This window comes from Ammodytes marinus, assembly GCF_949987685.1.
Source record: "Ammodytes marinus genome assembly, chromosome: 3".
NCBI lineage: Eukaryota > Metazoa > Chordata > Actinopteri > Uranoscopiformes > Ammodytidae > Ammodytes > Ammodytes marinus.
In genome coordinates this window covers 3,028,465-3,049,266 of record NC_137232.1, presented here as the reverse complement: position 1 = coordinate 3,049,266, position 20,802 = coordinate 3,028,465, and the positions used below count along the sequence as shown (strand labels likewise).

At 40.4% G+C, this 20,802-nt stretch overlaps 1 protein-coding gene across 5 annotated transcripts in view; it reads left to right on the top strand.

The window, feature by feature from the left end:
* Positions 1-20,802, top strand: part of tpst1 (tyrosylprotein sulfotransferase 1) — a 101,992-nt gene that overhangs the window by 21,397 nt on the left and 59,793 nt on the right. For all 5 annotated transcript variants that reach the window (XM_080052560.1, XM_080052563.1, XM_080052562.1 and 2 more), the window contains exon 2: positions 19,600-20,636. In XM_080052560.1, coding sequence (XP_079908686.1) covers positions 19,780-20,636 — 857 coding nt within the window. In that variant the 5' untranslated portion in view covers positions 19,600-19,779. The remainder of the gene's footprint in view (positions 1-19,599; positions 20,637-20,802) is intronic.

The following is a 20,802-nucleotide window of genomic DNA, read 5'->3' as shown; positions in this document are numbered from 1 at the left end:
ATGTGTTATTTTTAGTTTTTAAAACCCTTTTGAATAGTGCTATCTAAAAGGGCCAATACATTCTAATCATTCAAATCTCTGCAGACCTGTATTTATTTTATGGGGACCATTATCGGACAGTTGGTGCGTCTTTTTCTCCTCCACCACTTATATTATGCCCGCAGCCCCGCAGCCCCGCACCCCCAGTTGGTTGCATTTCAGAACAGCAACACGCTTTTTTTAGAGGCGATTTTGAGTCAACACCAACGCTGTTGACCGCAGCAGTTATTTCCTTCCTAACTGCTGCCTTCTGTCGTTCTTTAATGCTGCTTGTAGGCTAATGCTCCGAAATGAAACTCTTTTTTTTCTACTTTCGCTGTTATTCTGTCAATTTCTACTTCAGGGAAGTGCCGTATTGCGCATATCCATGTCGTAAAACCTCTGGGCGAGGCCTCTAAACTGAGAAAATATAGGGGCGTGATACGCTCGTTTTCATCCGCCGCATTTATCAATAATGGCCTGGCGTACGCTGAGATTGGCGAGATACGCCTGTTTGATAAATACCACGCGACACCTGGCGTAGGGAGGTATTTGCGCCAGAATCTGCACCAGTTTCCACGCAAAATTGATAAATGAGGGCCAGTGAGTGTATAGGGCCCTATGAAATCCGTTAGATTTTTTTCCAAATTCCATTTTATTTTTTCAGAAATTCGTTTTTTTTCCTTTTTCATTTTCATGAATTCGTTTTTTTACACTTTATGCGCATTTAATTATCAGAACAAGTGTCTAATTAATGCGAACAAATACAATTCTAACAATTTTGATGGGATTTTCACACACAACCATCTCTAGGGCTTACAGAGAATGGCCCGAAAAAGAAAAAATAACCAGTGAGCGGCATTTGTGTGGACGAAAATGTCTTGTTGATGTCAGAGGTCAAAGGAGGATGGGCAGACTGGTTCGAGATGATAGAAAGGCAACAGTAACTCAAATAACCACTCGTTACAACCAGGGTATGCAGAATACCATCCCTAAATGCAAAACACGACCAACCTTGAAGCAGATGGGCTATAGCAGCAGAAGACCCCATCGGGTGCCACTCCTGTCAGCTAAGAACAGGAAACTGAGGCTACAATTCTCACAGGATCACCAAAATTGGACAATAGAAGATTGGAAAATCTTGCCTGGTCTGATGAGTCTCGATTTCAGTTCTGAAGTTCAGATGGTAAGGTCAGAATTTAGCGTAAACAACATGAAAGCATGGATCCATCTTGCTGTGCACCATCAACCATGCCACGTTCAAAGTCACTTAAACCCCCTTTCTTCCCCATTCTGATGCTCGGTTTTAACTTGAACAGTTGTCCTAAACACGTCTACATGCCTAAATGCATTAAGTTGCTGCCATGTGATTGGCTGATTTAGCTATTTGGTTTTACAAGCAATTGAACAGGTGTGCTTAATAAAGTGGCCGGTGAGTGTATATTGCAGTTTAAGATACTTATGCAAAAAAAAAGAATATTTCAAATACTGAATTGAGCTTTGAATACTAACTTACCAAACAAGTATTCGAATTAGTGCTGTCAAACGATTAAAATATTTAATCGCGATTAATAGCATTTTTATCTATTCTAGCCTAAATGTCCCTTGATTTCTTTTTGTCCCATTATTTTTGCTCTTATCACACCCATTCTCTACACCAGGGGTTCTCAAACTTTTGATAGCTGAGGGCCAATTTAGGAACCCAACATTGGACCGAGGGCCGCCGAAGGAAAAAAAATTATAAAACTGAAATAATTTCAATGGCCAGCGTCTTTGCGTCTTTACAGTTTACATGTATTGGTCAGCATCCAATACTGTGTAATTAACACATTTAAAGTAATAAATGAAGGGCTAGGTCTCATTTCAACATTGGGGAACACACATTAAAAGCGGGGGTCTGGGGGTTGTCCCCCAGAAAAATTTGAGGTTCGAACACTTCATTTTGTGCATTTTGGTTAATTTTTATGCAGTAATTTGTGTCTTCTGTATTTATTTATGGTGGAAATGTTAAGGAAAAGACAACTCGCTCCCATTGACACACATCTAATGAAATATAAATCAAGGCACTGAGGCATTCTGTATTGCATTCAAATATTTATTCTACTTTATTGTTCAAAACTTTCTACACATTGAAAACGTATCACCTTTTGGAGTGTTTTTTTGTAGGACTCACTACTCATGATGCAGCAGCAGTGTTAACTATTATGACACTATACATTGGAAATAAACAGGGTGGGCTATCAGCAGTCAACTAGGCAGATAGTTCCATGGCTATCAGCAGCTAGCTAACGTTAGTTTGTTAGCTAAACTTTAGGCAAAAGAGTTAGAAACCAGATAATGTTAGCATCCATCCTTAGACACTTGACCTAATCTAATTCACCTTGAATGTGAGAAAGTGCATCGTATTGGGCTTGACAAGCTCACTATCTAACAACTTACATTGGGACCACTACACTGCCTGCTGCACTGCGGGAGGCTGACCAGCCGTCTGCAACGAGAGGCAGAGGCCAGCCGAACTTTGCAAGTTTAATAAGTGGGGAATGAATACAAACAATTAGGAGGGATATTTAAGTGTTTCGACCCCTGTACTATTTTTACTGTTACGGGGGACGTGCGTTTCAATAAAAATATGATAATTTTTTATTTTATTTTTTTTAATAATTCATAATTCAATGCGGGCCGCGGGCCGCCAGATATGCTTCGGCCCGCGGGCCGCACTTTGAGAACCACTGCTCTACACCCTTGTAATTCAGTGTATTTCTTTTAAAATATCATCATTTGCAATTCAGTGCAAATAGCCCACAATCTCCCCCCACAAAAAAACAGTATAGACAAACATAATTGGAACTTCTTTTTTCATTTAAAAGCCAAACCATAAAACAACATGGGTTATATAAAACAAATTAGTATTTAGGCTAAATTAAACTGGTTGTTTTAGGCCTAAATGTTTTGGGAGTCTTTCATCCACGGCTTATTTCAGACTGTGTGGAGTGGACACACTATACGCTTGTGTATGTGGGGTGGTTGCTATGGCGCTGCTGCAGCCGAGGCTTCAGTCGCCCTTTGTAGCGAAAATTTAAGTGAAAATTAATGACTGCCGGCTGCCACTAACATTCATGGAGGTTTTGGTGTGCGCACAGGATTATAAGTAAGACTTCTGCAAATGACGAGCTTTCTTTTCTGTTCTTTTTCCGCGTCCCAGTCCCAGACTCGCACACAGAAGAAGCTACTAGTAATGCTTGCGCAGCTGCGCTAGGAAGTGCTAGGTTCCGGTTTCTGCTTCAAAATAAAAGTCAGAATTGACTGGACATTCAGCCGTTTTGCCAGTTAAATTATTTTAATATGAAATTACGCTGTAGGACATGTTCCATCTGAATTAACAGTAACTTAACTGTGAGCCATATGAATAGTTTGTGGTGTTTCAGTTGTTCAAACATTACTAGTTCATTCAACAGCTTGTGAAAAAACCACAACGTTTGCTAGGCCACGACGAGCGTTAATCGCGCGATAAAAAAATTATCGCCGTTAAAATGGGTTTGCGTTAACGCCGTTAACGCGTTAAACTGACAGCACTAAATCGAATATTTGAATAATTCGGGCCAGCCCTACTGATTTCCCCTGCCTGCCTATACCACACAGAGGGATACATAAACTCATCACTGGAACGTTCAGTCAATGACAGTCTTATCAAGCAGTCCCTTTTTAAGAGCCCAGGTGAAAGGGAACTTTGGAGAATCCCTCTCTGTCTTGCTTTTATCGTGTGTTTCGTTACTTTCTCTCACCAGGCGAGGTTCACACACAGCCACCCTGGTTATTAAGCGTCCATGTGGTTTTGTTTCACCGTTGCTCCATGGAGAGCAGCCTCAGCCTTCGCTGCTTCCCCTAACAGATCAATGGGAAAGATATCCTGTGAGAGGAGGATACTATATCAGTAACAGGAGAGAGGAGCCTCAATTCATTTAACACAAACACATTTCAGCGCCGCTGCAAGGTGTAACACGACACTGCTATGAATCTCAACCGCACTCTGTTATTAGTTAGCCATTCATAATGCTTCACCTCTGAAGGGACTCCAGCAGCAGCTCAGGTCTTTAGGTACTTTCTTGATTTTTACAGTATGTTATAACAAAAGATTTAAGACAAAAAACACAGATAAATCAGCCATTTGCAATGTCCTATACATTTTGATTGATTGATTGATTCAATTTATTTCAGACATATCAAAATTTAAAAACAAAATGAAAAGCATAAACAAAAATAAACAATTAACATATTGAATTGATATGCCTGAAAAGGAGTAGGAAGAAGTATAACTTATTTAATCCTACTCCTTTTCCACAGCTCAATAATTCATATTTATATTAGCTTCCTGTGTTCCTTATAATCTCTTTTACAAATCTTCTTTTACAATTTGTTATACTATATTTGATATTTTATATATGATATTTACAATCCATACAAATATACAACTCCATATATCTATATCCATTATATACATACATATATCTATACAAACATATATCTACAGTGGATATAAAAAGTCTACACACCCCTTCTAAAATGCATGGTTTGTGTGATGTAATAAAAAGGAAACAAGATAATAATTTCAGAACTTTTTCCATCTTTTAATGTGTCCTATAACCTGGACAAGTCAAAGAAAGACAAACTGAAATCTTTTCAGGGAAAATTAGAAAAACTAAAAATACACAATAACCTACTTGCATAAATATGCACACCTTTAAACTAATACTTAGTTGAAGCACCTTTTGCTTTAATTACAGCACTCAGTCTTTTTGGGTAGGAGTCTATCAGTGTAGCACATCTTGATATGGCAATTTTGTCCCACTCTTCTTTGCAAAAACGCTCCAAATCTGTCAGATTGCGAGGGCATCTTTTGTGCACAGCCCTCTTCAGATCACCCCACAGATTATCGATCGGATTCAGATCTGGGCTCTGGCTGGGCCATTGCAAAACATTAATCTTATTCTGGTGAAGCCATTCTTTGGTTGATTTGGATGTATGCTTTGGGTCGTTGTCGTGCATAAAGATGAAGTTCCTCCTCATCTTCAGCTTTCTGGCAGAAGCCTGAAGGTTTGATGCCAATATTGACTGGTATTTGCAACTGTTCATAATTCCCTCAACCTTGACTAAAGCCCCAGTTCCTGCTGAAAAAAAACAGCCCCAAAGCATGATGCTGCCACCACCATGCTTCACTGTTGGTATGGTGTTCTTTGGGTGATGAGCAGTGTTGTTTTTGCGCCAAACATACCTTTTGGAAGGATGTCCAAAAAGTTTGACCTTTGTTTCATCAGACCATAACACGTTTTTCCACATGTTTGTGGGAGACTTCATGTGTGTTTTAGCGTAATGGAGGCGCGCTTGGATGTTTATCTTTGACAGATAAGGCTTCCGTCTTGCAACCCTACCCCATAGCCCAGTTGCATGAAGAATACGGGAGATTGTAGTCACATGTACCACACAGCCAGTATCTGCCAGAAATTCTTGCAGCTCCTTTAATGTTGCTGTAGGCCTCTTGCTAGCCTCCCTCACCAGTTTTCTTCTGGTCTTTTCATCAATTTTGGAGGGACGTCCGGTTCTTGGTAGTGTCACTGTTGTGCCATATTTTCTCCATTTGATGATGACTGTCTTCACTGTGTTCCATGGTATATCCAATGCCTTGGAAATTCTTTTGTAACCTTCTCCTGACTCATAACGTTTAACAATCAGATCCCTCTGATGTTTCGGAAGCTCTCTGTGGACCATGTCTTCTGCTGTGTGATGTGACTGAGAAAATGTCTGGAAAAGCTTACTAGAACAGCCAAATTTTATTTGGGGTTAATCAGTTGAACTTTTAATCATTGCAGGTGTGTATGGACTCCTATTTTATATGGGTTTGAATGTGATTGGTTCATTCAAATCCCATTCACACCCCCAGTAATAAGAGGGTGTGTACACTTGTGCAGTCACCCTATTTCAGTTTCTTATTTTTTACTCCTCCCCCTTAAGATATTTCTGCAACTTTTCAATTGATTTGAACAGGTTAAATGTCATATTACTGGTGGATTTTTTTGTGAAATTATTAAACGGGTTCTTATTTTTTTACATCAAATTCATCAGAATAGGAGAGCAGCTGCTAAAATGCCATCACAAAGCAGCAGACAGGTATTTGAAGCCGCTGGTGCCTCTGGAGTCCCGCGAACCTCAAGGTGTAGGATCCAGAAGCTTGCAGTTGTGCATAAACCTATTATTCGGCCACCCCTAAACAATGATCACAAGCTGAAACAGTTGCAGTGGGCTCAGGAATTCATCTTCAAACAGTCTTGTTTACTGATGAGTGCCGTGCAACCCTGGATGGTCGAATGGATGGAGTAGTGGATGGTTGGTGAATGGCCACAATGTCCCAACAAGGCTGCGACGGCAGACAGGAGGTGGCGGAGTCATGTTTTGGGCCGGAATCATGGGGAGAGAGCTGGTTGGCACCTTCAGGGTCCCTGACGGTGTGAAAATGACCTCGGCAAAGTATGTAGAGTTTCTGACTCGCCACTTTCTTCCGTGGTACAAAACGAAGGACAGTGCCTTCTGTAGTAAAATCATCTTCATGCATGACAATGCACCATCTCATGCTGCAAAGAATCACTGGCTGCTTTGGGCATAAAAGGAGAGAAACTCATGTTGTTGCCCCCATCTTCCCCTGACCTCAACCCTATTGAGAACCTTTGGAGCATCCTCAGGCAAAACATCTATGAGGTTGGGAGGCAGTTCACATCAAAACAGCAGCTATGGGAGGCTAGTCTGGCATCCTGCAAAGATATTCTAGCAGAAACTCTCCAAGAATTCACAAGTTCAATGAATGCAAGAATTGTGAAGGTGATATCAAAGAAGGTGTCATATGTTAACATGTAACTTGGCCTGTTAAGATTTTTTTGATTGAAATAGCTTTTGATTTCACTAAATATGACCTCCTAATGCTGCAAATTCAACAAATGACCATTTTTAGTTGTTTACAACCTATAAAATGTTTTGAAACTCTGTTGTGCATAATGATTTGGAACAGTGCATTTGGAGTTTTTTATTTTTTAGAAAAATACTTTTATTATTGGGAGGTTTGTTCAATAAAATTCGAAATATACTCTAACGGTTGATGACTTGAAAATTATACTGACTGTGATTTGCATCGACTATTTAGGAAAATCTAATTTGCCTTATAATTTGGAATGCAGTGTATGTACAGTATTTAATAAGAAATCAAGCAAGTAGGCTCAAAATAACCATTAATGAAGTATAGGCTATCGCATCACAGTAGGCCTATTGTCCACAATAATCGCACAACAGCCCCCATCCAAAAAGGAACTTTAAAAAGTTGAATTAGCACTTTGATGTGCATACACATGTTAAGTGTATGGTCCATTATTTGTATTTAGTGTGTCTGTATAGTATTGCACCAAAACAGTAGAAGTTTTCTTTAATTTTGCTTTGTACTGTCTGCATGTTTGCACATCATTTGTACCTGCACATAGCAAACAAAATTGCACAACTGTAAGGTCAGTGTCTGTTGTATTTTTGCATTCAAATTAACAGTTGTTTATTTCTTTACTGCGCATTGGCATCTTTGAGCAAAATACCCCCAAAATGTTCGCATTGCATGCTTTGTGGTTCCCCCCTCCCTTTAGCACTGAGTCACAGAGGAGAAGACATAGTGATGTGAGATTGTGTGGGTGGGCTGAAATAATAGACAAAGAATGACAGGAAAAGAGAAATAGAAATAAATAGTTGTCAGATGCTGCACTGTAGGAACTTTTATTTTAACCCCATGTTCTACATTCCTGAGTTCTCAGTGCACAGGGAATACTTGGAGCATTTATCTGCAGCTTAGTCTTGCCCCAGCTCCCTATTCAGGAGGCTAATGCAAGGATTAGCTGTAATGTTTGGTTGTGAAATGCTCCTCACTCGTATAACTCTGATTTAACAGTAGAGGATGTTTGATTAAAAGCAATAACTGCCAGTTGGCTCATTAGGCACTAGTAACCAGCTGAGAAGAAGTTGGCAACAAAGTGTCAGAGGGGAGACAGATGGTGGTGTGATACTTTGGCCTGCACTCTCCTGCACCAGCCTGGCTAAGAACCATACCAATACAGTTCAGAATACAACGTACATTGACTCATTTCAGTTAGCTGGATTCATCTTGATAACACACTTAAACAAATGATACCCAGCACATTACTAAATCTAGAACTTAAACACATTTGTTGTTTTCCTTAATTTTACCAACTGATTAATAATCACACATAGCCTAGCTATTGTAATAGTCGTTCCTGCTTACAATGTTTTAAATATATATTAAGTTATATTGTGAAATTTAAATAATATATCTTTTTAACATTGTCTGGATTTAAAAAAAAAATTCTGCATGCAGGGTAAGAGTTCAGTAGGATTTAAAACAAATATTAAATGTTTTGACCGGGTTCAAAAAATTTATAATTTTTTTTCTAATATGCATTTTGCAGCCTACGGTAATTTTGACTTGCCTTAAAATCACATGATTTACAAGCTTCACATTAAAATGGACATAAAATTAACATAGATAAGACATGGACTTTAATTTACATTAAACCCTTTGTTGTAGTTTTCAACAAGTCTCACACCAATCTCCGGAGCAATCCCAGCCCATTCTTCTTTGGCAAATCTCTTAAGCTCATCCAGATTTGATGGTCTTCTGGCATGGACTTTGGTCTTCAGTCCACCCCACAGATTTTCAATGGGATTCAAGTCAGGGCAGTGTTTCCCCTACCATTATACAGGCCTGGCGGGCCCGCCAGGCCAACGGGACACCCCGCCAGGCCAACAGCTGCCCAAAAAAAAAAAAAAAAAAATGTAAAAAAAAAAAAAAAAAAAAAAATTAATCTTTTTTTTTTTTTTTTTTTTTTTGTCTGCGCTACGCCGCGCGATGCACGTGTGCATTCGGAGCGCACATGTCAAACAGGGAAACTGACGAGAAAGAACCTTCCTTTATAGGTCCATGGTATAGGCTACACTGGAGATATTTAGGACTCAGTAACAGGGAGTTGAACAGGAAAAAGTGATGAGCAAAACTTAGAAAGTTAAAGTCGCTACGTCGCCATGGCAACCAATCTGTATCAACAGCTGAGACAGCGCAGCAAGTTATCTTGAAAACAGCAGGCTATAGTAGCCCTACAAGCTTTATTTTTTGGTATTTTCAATGCTACTTTATTTTTAAGTTTTAAATTGAGAACTAGGCTACATGAAATATAATGGGTCGGAATACAAAATGTTGCTTATTTTGCACACATTTTGATTGATAGGCTAATCATGATGTGTAGCCTAGGTTAATTCATTTATTTTAAATGAATATTTGATAAATTAAAGAAAATGTTTCATGATCCAGATTATTCCAGAAATTAATACTAGACAGGATATACCTGTCTATATTAGGTCTTCGTGTTTATTGTATTTTATTTTCATATCTATGTGTTTTTCTTCAATAGTTTATATGGCTTGTGTCTCCAAATTATTCCATAAAATTGTTTTAGGCAGGACATATGACAGCTTTTTACAGAGCAAAAAAAATAAAATCAGATTTAGCTTCTCAAAGTGCACCAGTTTGATGCATTTAACTTTAAAAAGGTAAAGGTTTTCTTCCGCAGGGGCATGCCCCAAGACCCCACTAGAAGGTCCATTCTCCCCCAGCAGTCTCAAAAAATCCTGAGGGAAACACAAAATGTACAAACATACCGAATGTGAAGGCATAACCCTATGCCCTGATTTGTAGCGGGCTGTCAAAAGAGGCTCATCCATAATACAGTTAGTTTTGGTCAATTTCTACTACAAATTTGGTACGCACGCCGCGCGCATACTCTTTATCAGCTTTTACCACCGGGCCTAAAAACAATTCTAGGGGAAACACTGCAGGGCTTTGTGCAGGCCATTCAATAATGTTCACTTTGGTCTTCTGGAGGCCTGAGAACAGCAGATGGAGCTTCTGGTGTGAATGCAGCCATAGGCAGTGTTGTGCCTGAACGCGTTCAATGAACGATCGTTCATGAACTCGTTCATATTGGGGGCGAACGTGAACTGAACGTACGTATTTCTGCCTGATGAACGTTATTGCGAACGCGTTCATTCTGGCGTTTTTTGAACGGCGCTCATTCAGTCGTTCATTAGAGTGCCAGATTTCTAAAGAAACCCCCGCTAAACGACAGCGTAAACAGGTCTTAATATGCAGCGGATAAACACCCAATCTGGCAACACCTGCCAATACAGCGTCATCAAAATGCGAAACACCGCGGGAAAAAACAAAAACAAATGAATGCAGCAGCACTAACTCAGACCATGGACCTAGCCTCAGGCTCTACCTCTTCTTCGAATGATTACTTAAATGAATTTTATGAGAAGGTCAGTAAGGATCGAGGTGAGAAAAATATTTCCTATTTGTGTAAACTTTGCCCGCCGGGTTTCAAGAAGCAACTACGTACATCAATAACGTCATCAACAGCAAACCTGAAACGGCACATTGAGCTCAAGCACCCGGCTAGCCTTTCAAGGTATGTGCGACTTAAAAAAGAATCAAAAGACACCGCAACAGCGATTCAAAGCAGATCCTCCACTCAAATCGCATTAACGGCGTACAGTAGAGGCTCCGTGGTCTCCATCTCCCAGCCGCAGCTCGACAACCTGGTTTCGCAGCCATTGACAAAAGTGGACAGCCCAGCTTTCATCAACTTAATTAAGGGGTTGCAGCCACCAAAAATGTGCCATCAAGGAAAAAAGTACAGACACTGCTAAACAAGAAATATGAAGAAAACATATGCGATCTTAAGACTGCACTCTCTGAGGTCGATGCTGTGTGCACAACAGCAGATTGCTGGTCAGCTGTGAACAAGGCATTTATGGGCATCACTATCCACTGGCCTAACAAAACTGATATTTCAAAGAGACACTCTGCAGTACTAGCATGCCGGCGGATTAAAGGAGCACAAACACATGATGTGTTGGCAAAATTATTGTCAGATGTTAACAAAGAATTCAAAATCCACAACAAGGTTGTGTGTACAGTAACAGACAATGCAAATTTTGTCAAAGCGTTCAAGGTTTTTGGGATGGATGTTGCTATTGATACTGAAGAGCCAGAGACAGTGGTCCACTTTGATGAAAGTGAAGATGACAATGAACCAGAGCCAGCCTTTGCTGCCGCCAGTGACAGTTCAGATGAAGATGACCAGATGGAGCCTGAGCCTCTCTCAGGTCTGGATCATCCCTCTCTCCCCCTCACAGAAGGTGCATGGCTCGCACCTTGAATCTAGTGGCCAAAGATAAGGAAAAGGTAACTGATCAACGCTACAAAACAATGTCGAGAGCTGTTTTTGCAAAAGCATCTGCTCTGTGGAACCGGGTTAAGCGAAGTCCAAAGGCTTCTGATACTGTGGAGGAAAAGCTTGGGATTGGCTTTGTTGTGCCAAATGACACAAAATGGAACTCTGTATATCTTGCCATGGAGCGACTGTCTCGCATAGCCACACTAACTACCAAGGCAGAAATGAATGTGGCTGAGATCACCCCTGCAAATGATGCCACTCCCCTACATGACGAGCTGATTCTGCACACTGTGAGTGATGACTTTGGCTTTCGTCGATTCTCTCCACATGAAGTCAAATTCATACACAAGTTTGTGGATGTGATGAGGCCTTTAGCACTTGCACTAAACATCCTCCAAGCAGAGAAGAACATCTTTCTTGGCTACCTGGCTCCAACCATTGTGCAACTGCAATGTCATATGAATGAGCTGTTGGATGAGAGCATAAAGCCCACTGCTGCAGAGGGTCTCATTACATGCCGTCCCCTCATAAAGAGCATCTTGCAGTCACTGAGCACAAGGCTTGCAGGTCTTCTGGAGAACGGGGAGAACATACTCTCCCATATGCTGGTGCCAAGATTCAAGCTAGACTGGGTCCAAGATGAGGAGAAACGTGTGCAGTACAGATTGATGCTGAAGAGAGAATTTCAAACACTCAACTCTGATGACTCAGCTGCACGAGAGCCAGGTCAAGCCCAGTCCAGTGGTGAAAGTGACAAGAAAGATCCTGCAGCTTCATTCTTCAGATTTAACAGAAATTTTCAGGTTTCTCGAACAACTGAAGTGGACATCTATTTGGATGCCCCAACCACAGATGGGTTTGATGAATACATGCATTCTTCAAAGCTCAAAAGGCTGTTCATAAAACACAACACTGCACTGCCCTCAAGCGCTCCACTAGAGAGGCTCTTCAGCATCGGTGGTCTAATATTCAGGTAGGGATGAACTGTGATTATATTCCAGAATTACTATGCCTTGGTAATAAGTACAGTAAAAACCCAGCCTCAGTCATAGTTACAGTCATATGAAAAAGTTTGGGAACCCCTCTCAGCCGGCATTATAATTGACTCTGCTTTCACAAAAAAAAGATAAAAGTGGTATGTCTTTAATTTACCAGAAACAGCTAAGTACTGGGATGTTTTCCAAACAAAGATTTTTTGAAAAGCAGTATTTGGTTGTATGAAATAAAATTAAATGTGAAAAACTGGCTGTGCAAAAATATGGGTACCCTTGTGATTTTGTTGATTTTAATGCCTGTAACAGCATGTAAAACTGATGACTTTAAACACAAAGTTGGTTGGATTATGTTGTTAAGCCTTGAACCTCATATAATTGTCTGTTTAATCATGAGAAAATGTATTTTAGGTGCCTAAATGCAAGTTGCACTTCTCTTTGACTCTCTGCTGAAGTGAAACAGAATGGGATCATCAAAACAGCTCCCAAAAGATCTGAAAAACAAAGATTGTTCATTGTCATGGTTTAGGGGAAGGCTACAAGAAGCTTTCCCAAAGGTTTCAATTGTCAATTTCGACTGTAGGGAACGTTGTCAGGAAATGGAAGGACACAGGCATAGTGGCAGTTAAACCCAGGCATGGCAGACCAAGAAAAAAACAGGAGCGGCATAGGTGGAGGATTGTGAGAATGGTTGCACACAACCCACAGATCACCTCCAAAGACCTGCAAGAACATCTGGCTGCAGATTGTGTATCTGTACATCGTTCAACAATTCAGCGCAATTTGCACCAAAACATCTGCTTTTTATAAAGACCAAATAACTTAATTTTTGTCTCATCAGTCCAAAGCATTTTCTTCCAATATGAAGCTGGCTTGTCTAAATGAGCTTTTGCATACTCCATGCAACTGTATCTGTGGCGTGGGCACAGAAAGGGCTTCCTTCTCATCACCCGGCCATACAGATGTTTTGGTGCAAATTGCACTGAATTGTAGAACCATGTACAGATACACAATCTGCAGCCAGATGTTCTTGCAGGTCTTTGGAGGTGATCTTTGGGTTGTGTGCAACCATTCTCACAATCCGCCGCATATGCCGCTCTTGTACTTTTCTTGGTCTGCTAGACCTGGGTTTAACTGCAACTGTGCCTGTGTCCTTCCATTCCCTGACAACGTTCCTTACAGTAGAAATTGACAATTGAAACCTTTGGGAAAGCTTCTTGTAGCCTTCCCCTAAACCATGACAATGAATAATCTTTGTTTTTAAGATCTTTTGGGAGCTGTTTTGATGATCCCATTCTGTCTCACTTCAGCAGAGAGTCAAAGAGAAGTGCAACTTGCATTTAGGCACCTAAAATACATTTTCTCATGATTAAACAGACAATTCTATGAGGTTCAAGGCTTAACAACATAATCCAACCAACTTTGCGTTTAAAGTCATCAGTTTTACATGCTGTTACAGGCATTAACATCAACAAAACCACAAGGGTACCCATATATTTGCACAGCCAGTTTTTCACATTTAATTTTATTTCATACAACCAAATACTGCTTTTCAAAAAATCTTTGTTTGGAAAACATCCCAGTACTTAGCTGTTCCTGGTAAATTAAAGACATACCACTTTTATCTTTTTTTTGTGAAAGCAGAGTCAATTATAATGCCGGCTGAGAGGGGTTCCCAAACTTTTTCATATGATTGTATGTCTTGGTGATATTATTCTAATGCTTATGCAGCTAATAGTAATTGTGGTTTTAAATCTAAAAATGTGGTCAAATTACTTCAGTGATTGCCTCAGTACGTATCCTTTAATACAGATTAGTGTTACCATTTTTGCCAACATATTAATGATGTTAAAATGTCTTGTTTCATCTCATTCAGGCCCAGGAGAAACCGGCTGGAGGATGCCAACTTTGAGAAGCAGCTGATCTTGAATGCCAACAAAAAGATTTGAAGGTATGTTAAATATTGTTGTGACCTGTTTATTGGGCTATAGAAGTAGAATGTATTGCCAATGGAGATGAGTATATTGGTATGCAGAGGTGAGCTGCATGAAAATAACAGAGCATATCGTCTTTTTACAGAAGGCAAGAAACAGCAGATCCACCAGGGAGAGACCACTGTGACCAGTGACAGAGGATCTTCTTTCAGATAAGGAGTTTTCAGGCTGGACAGAAAGTGTCCTTGGCCCTGCACATTTTCTTCCATTAATTATTATTATTCTTTTAGTTATTTATGTGGCCTGTAACCAGTGACAGATCTTCATTCAGTGAAGGTATTTTCACTCACTGGACAGAACGTAGTAACACTGTCCATGGCATTGGACTCTGACTGACTATTTAAGTTATTTTTTTTTGTTTGTTTGTTTTTTACTTATTTATTTGGGCTGAATATTGCACTTTTATGACCCAAGTTCTAGAATTTTTTTTTTCCTTTGGGCAAACAAGTCAGGAAAAAATACATTCACAAAAAATGTGACTTAATGAAAAGATATGTTTAAATGTTTGGCACTTTGAATATTGCACTTTGAGGTACAACCTTAGTTTCCTACCTCAACCTTGTTCCTACCTCAGATTGTGTTTGTGTTAATAATTATTTCAACACGTCTTCTGGACTTTGTTGCTAACAGTATACTGCAGTTTAGAATGGTCTCCTTGAGGGTTTTACTATTTTAAGTTGTAATTTGTTTGTAGAACCTGCCTGGTATTTTTCCAGTATTGCTTTCTTTGAATGAAATTTCATGTGAATTGTTTCCAGGTTTGGAAAATTACAAAAATGGAAAAACATTTGCACCTTAAGCGTTTTTGTTTGAATAATTCCTCATTAAAAAGACCACTCAAACAGCAACTTTTTCCTCTTGTTTTTGAGTGTATATATATATAATATATACTGTAGGGGTAAAATAATTGCTGTATGTGGTTCTATATGGTATGTGGCAATTATTTAGAAAAATAATAGCTTGCAGCAACATATTGGAAAAAAAATAACTATGAACTAGTTAATTTTTGAACTGTGAACTTAGTTCATAATTTTTTAATTATGAACTATGAACTGAACTGGTTCATTTTAAAGGGTGTGAACTGAACTTTGAACTAGTTCACGTAGAAAAAGAACTTTCCCAACACTGGCCATAGGCAGGGTCTGCTTTCATCTCAACTGCAGGAGGCAGGCTCTCTGGGCTCATGACGCTGGTCTTTGGAGTAAAGAACTCTCTTGTATTCATGATTGTAATCATGTCCTTGTGTAGCGACAAACATTACATGAATTTCTTTTTTACAGGTTGTAGTGGTTATAGCTCAGTGTTTCCCCCACGTTCACACAGCAGCGGCGCGCCACCGCTGCTATATTTTCTCCGCCGCTGCTATTAAAATCCTCCTCCTCCTCATTATTCTACTTTTTTTCTTTCTTTTTTTTTTTGGTACGTAGCTCATTTTAGAAACGGGGCAATGCCTAACATAAACGCTGACCATGCGTCGGAGGTGAATGTAAATTACTCGGCGGAAAACAGAAACTAACTGAGGGGAGCGGCTCACTGTAGAGTCCCTTTAGTCGTGCTGTCAGTTTTCCGTCAGGGCTCTGTGTATCCGGGCTCGAGACATACAAACAGATCGCGGAACATTCACTAACTAAACAGTTAGTGGCTGAGCGAAGAATGTGGACTACTGTAGGCTACTAGTGCAAATTCCACAACTCATTACTTGTGTTACAGTTTAGTACAATATGTATTCATTTATATTTGGCTGCTCAGTTTCAGTTTCGTTTTTCATCTCCGTGTCGGACAGCTGTTCGCTCAGCTGATGGGCTCGAGCCTCACGGAGCACACAGCGGGAGTCAGTCTAAAAGTCAGCGATGATCACTCTCACAAATCAAAAAGCTAAATTATATCCCTCCTATCTGTCTGTATAGGGCCTATATTTCTCTCCTCTGCACACTTAGTCACTACCACTAGTTTTAAGGAAGCAGAAGGAGGATTATACCCTCATTTTGTACTTTATTATTTTTAAATATTAGAAGATTGCAGGCAAGTAAAATACCACCAGCCACTACATTCTCAATGATAGAGACGAATAATGACCTTTTTTTCTTACAGTTTAAATCAAATATTTGAACAATACAGGAGAATAAATATTTGAAAGCAATACAGAATGCATGATATTACTGCATTGTATTGTATTCTATTTTTGTCACCAGGGGCCATATTACAGAAACTTCTGTAATATGAAAAACTCCTATCTTAAGTTAGGACTTAAGATAGGAGAGTCTAAGATAGGATTTTCTCTGATTTGGTATTACAGAAGCAAATCCTAACTAACTTTAGGAATCCTATCTTATCTTACCACATCCTATCCTAAGTCTGTTTAGGAAATCCTAACTGCTAAATCAAACGTCAGTTTGCAGCATTTCTGTCTGTTGCATAGCAACCGACAGTGTTCTATCTCAACTGACTCTCAACCCAGCCTGACAGTATTGTGTAGGCTGACAGCTAACTTTGCTTTATGGAGCAGAAAAGGCCTTTGACTTTAAAAAAGACAAGTTTGAGCTGTTGCTGAAATCTGTGGAGAGGGTGAAGGAAGTTTTGTCTCCAACAATTTTTCTCTTTTTTTTAAGAGTAATTTCAAGTCATTCAATAGCCTTTCAGTAAATACATTCACTGTGTCTCCATTGACTTGGTTTAAAAAAAGAAAACACAGCTAGTCTGGGTCTAACTGAAAAGTTAGGCTGGCTGAAGGGTTATCCTAAAGTTAGGAGACATTTTTTAAGATTCTGGGCAGTTAGGATGCTTCTGTAATACACTTTTCCTATCTTGACTTAAGATAGGAACATTGATTTAGTAACTGTTCGTCTGTAATGGCTATTTTCCTAAATCAGGTCCTAACTCTAATTACCATGGTTACCAAACATAGGAATTGTGAGTTAGGAAGTTTCTGTAATACGGCCCCAGGAACCTAAATGTTGTCAATTAGCCAACTTTACATATATTTGGTGCATACAAATTCACCAGAATGCAGGAAATGAAGTGTTGAATGCTCAAAAATGTATGGGGGGACACCCCCAGACCCCCACATTAAAATGTGTCCCAAACCAAGGTTTAATCACAACCTACACCCTTGAAATTCATGAATAGTTTTGTTTTATTTGTATCTATAGGCCTTTGTATAAGGATACTTTGTAATTTTTATCACATTATTTTAAATTAAAGTCTTAGGTCCTGCTTATCAATTGCTCATAATAACCAGTAGGCCTACTTCTGTGTTGGACATTACTGAACCTCTTCCCATTTATAGCACCCAATGTCCCTGTCTAGTTCCATGTCCCCAAAAAATCAAATAAAGGAAAACCCCCCCCTGATTTACCGAGTCGTCTAGAGGGGTCGGGTGTTTGTCACCTTTTTCACCTCTTATGAGTTTGCAGGTCTGGTTTAAGCATTAAGCAAGACCTGTAAATAAATTGTGCAAATACTTTTCTGCGTTGTGGCATTTTGTGTTTAAATATTCATTTCTATACAAAAATGTCAAAATCTGTAAGTAAAGACACAAAAGGCAAAGTTGCAACACCAATAATCCCATCTATCTGAATAGTAATTAGTGCATATTCTCCTCTCAAAGTGCACTAGATCAATGCATTCAAATGTAAAGGGTACAAAACAAAATTTGGCCGGGGGGGGCATGCCCCCGCACCCCCCTAGGACGTTCGGGGACCACGCCACCGCTGCTGAAAAAAAACCAGCGGGAAACACTGTATCTTATTCAGTTTAATTTTGCTATTAGAAATAAAATGAAAATTAATTGGGGCACCAACTTTTAAGAAAAGGAAAATAGCAAAGTCTGTCTTGTTTTATCAATGGTTTGTCTTTAACTTTAATTAACTTAATTATCAATTAGATAAATAAATATTAACACTACCTAGTCAGATTATCAATCAAACAATAAATCAATTACTATCAGGCTTATAAATCTGAGAATACAACCACAATCAACTGAAGGTTAATAGAGTCCTTGACGCGTCGGAGGTTAACTTCACCACAGAATATTCACACAAACAAATCACCAAGAAACTTCTTGTTACACTTTAAGCAAGTTTATTCTATAACGAACACACACACACACACACACACACACACACACACACACACACACACACACAAGCCATCAAAATACTACAAGCAAAGGGTTAATGGGAATCCATAAAACACTTTTTAAGAAATGTTGGGGAAATCCGGTGTTTCTAATATAATGTACCAGTATTATCCTATTACCGCGCAACTCTACACCAATTTATATATGGGGTTTGCAAGTGAGGCAGTCAAGCCACAGCACTGACCTGTGGTGGCTTGCATTTCTTCGCCGCCTCTTCTGCCTTCCACACCGTTTGTTCAGGAGGGTTAAGTGTTGCTGCAGGGCCAGCACAGAGAAACCCCAATGATAAATAAGCTGTGCTAAGCCTGAAGCAATTTACTTCCCAACAGCAGGGGAAAAGCTGTCAGCCAGCGCATTGAGGTCAGGTGTATAGCATTTATGTGCGGGAAATGTCTATAAAATTAGTTTGTGTGCGAGCCTCTGTCAAAATTAAGAGTCTGAATGTCACAGATGATGTATGTGCTACCAGAAAGCCTGATGTCTCCTGGTATGGAAAATAGAGCTATCCCTGGTTAAATGCATATTTGTTGTAATGCATTCTCTGACTTTTCTCAACAGTCTTGGTCATTTATCTTTCAGTTGGCTTTGCATTATTTGTAATAACTATATCAAATATCTGCAATACTGATTTTAGTTGAGTTTTTCCAGTGACCACTCTAGTGTCATAACTGTGTTTGAAGCCGTTCGGTGTGGTTGAAAGGCTTTCTGAAAAGTAATTGTACCCAGTAATTCTGGGATTATTTCTTACCCAATCATGTTTTGGGCAACTGTTGTCTTAAACTTGCCACTGTTATGTCCTGCACTGGTTCTCGTTGTTGAACTGTTTCTCATTTGCGGCACTGTTTCTTGTCTGATAAACAGTTTGTTTTTTTGTTCGTTCGTTTGCACCTTGGTCCGTACGAAGTGAGTGAATGGGGTATGACAAAGAAGTTGAGGTTCACAAAGTTGACGTAGAATTCTGATGCTCAAACACTAACAACAGTAGAGTGTGCTGGTGTCTGACATATTTTTTTAAATACATGAAAATAAAATGGTAGTTTGATCAGGTTTTGTTGTTAACTGTGCTCAGTGAATGTTGCCCTGCCGTATAATCATCACTTATGGTGCCTTCTATGTTCTGTGTCCAGGCCCCATGGAGCTGGGGACTCGACGCCTGCTGTGCACAAGGGAGCTCGATCCATGCCCGGTTCCCAGCAAACAACCATAAAGAGTGGGAACCTCAACTACCCTTCAGTTCCTTTTTCCCATCCCTCCCCTTAAATTGCCCCTGTGGTGATATTGTCCTCTCTTTCCTGTGGACCTGCAACATGCTTGGCAAGCTGAAACAGAACTTGCTAGTGGCCTGTCTGGTCATCAGCTCGGTCACGGTCTTCTACTTGGGCCGCCACGCCATGGAGTGCCACCATCGCATTGAGGAGCGCAGCCACCCGGGCGGGGTCCTGCGTCTGTCTGCACTGGGAGGCAGCATGCGGACCACCTTACGGACAGGCCAGAATCTCAGCACGCCTTTCGTTTACAACAAAGACATGCCGCTCATCTTCATCGGCGGTGTGCCTCGCAGTGGCACCACACTAATGCGGGCCATGCTGGACGCTCACCCAGAGGTGCGCTGTGGCGAAGAGACCCGCGTCATTCCACGTATCCTGGCCATGAAGCAGATGTGGAGTCGCTCGGGCCGGGAGAAGATGCGCCTGGACGAGGCCGGCGTGACGGATGAGGTGCTGGACGCCGCCATGCAGGCCTTTCTGCTGGAAATCATCGTCAAACATGGAGAGCCTGCCAACTTTCTCTGCAACAAGGACCCTTTTGCACTGAAGTCGCTTTCCTACCTGGCCAAGATATTTCCCCGTGCCAAGTTTGTGCTCATGATCCGTGATGGCCGGGCTTCAGTCCATTCCATGATCTCACGGAAGGTGACCATTGCCGGCTTTGACCTGGGTAGCTACCGGGACTGCCTGACCAAGTGGAATCGGGCCATAGAGACTATGTATACTCAGTGCCTGGAGGCAGCGGACAAATGCCTACCTGTGCACTACGAACAGTTGGTCCTACATCCTGAGAAATGGATGAGGACACTTCTGAAGTTCCTTGATGTTCCTTGGAATGATGCCGTTCTCCATCATGAGGAGCTTATTGGGAAAGCTGGAGGAGTGTCCCTCTCCAAGTAAGTCATTCTTACATCTCCTTCAACATTTCCTTATTCCTTTCCCTAGTCTAAACCCCAAGTCCTGACACACTGTTCTGTACTCATATTTTCATAGGTTTGTGCAAGTTTACTAATGTACCTTCACCATGTCTTGGGAGAACGGGGTAATCTGAGCCACTTTTTA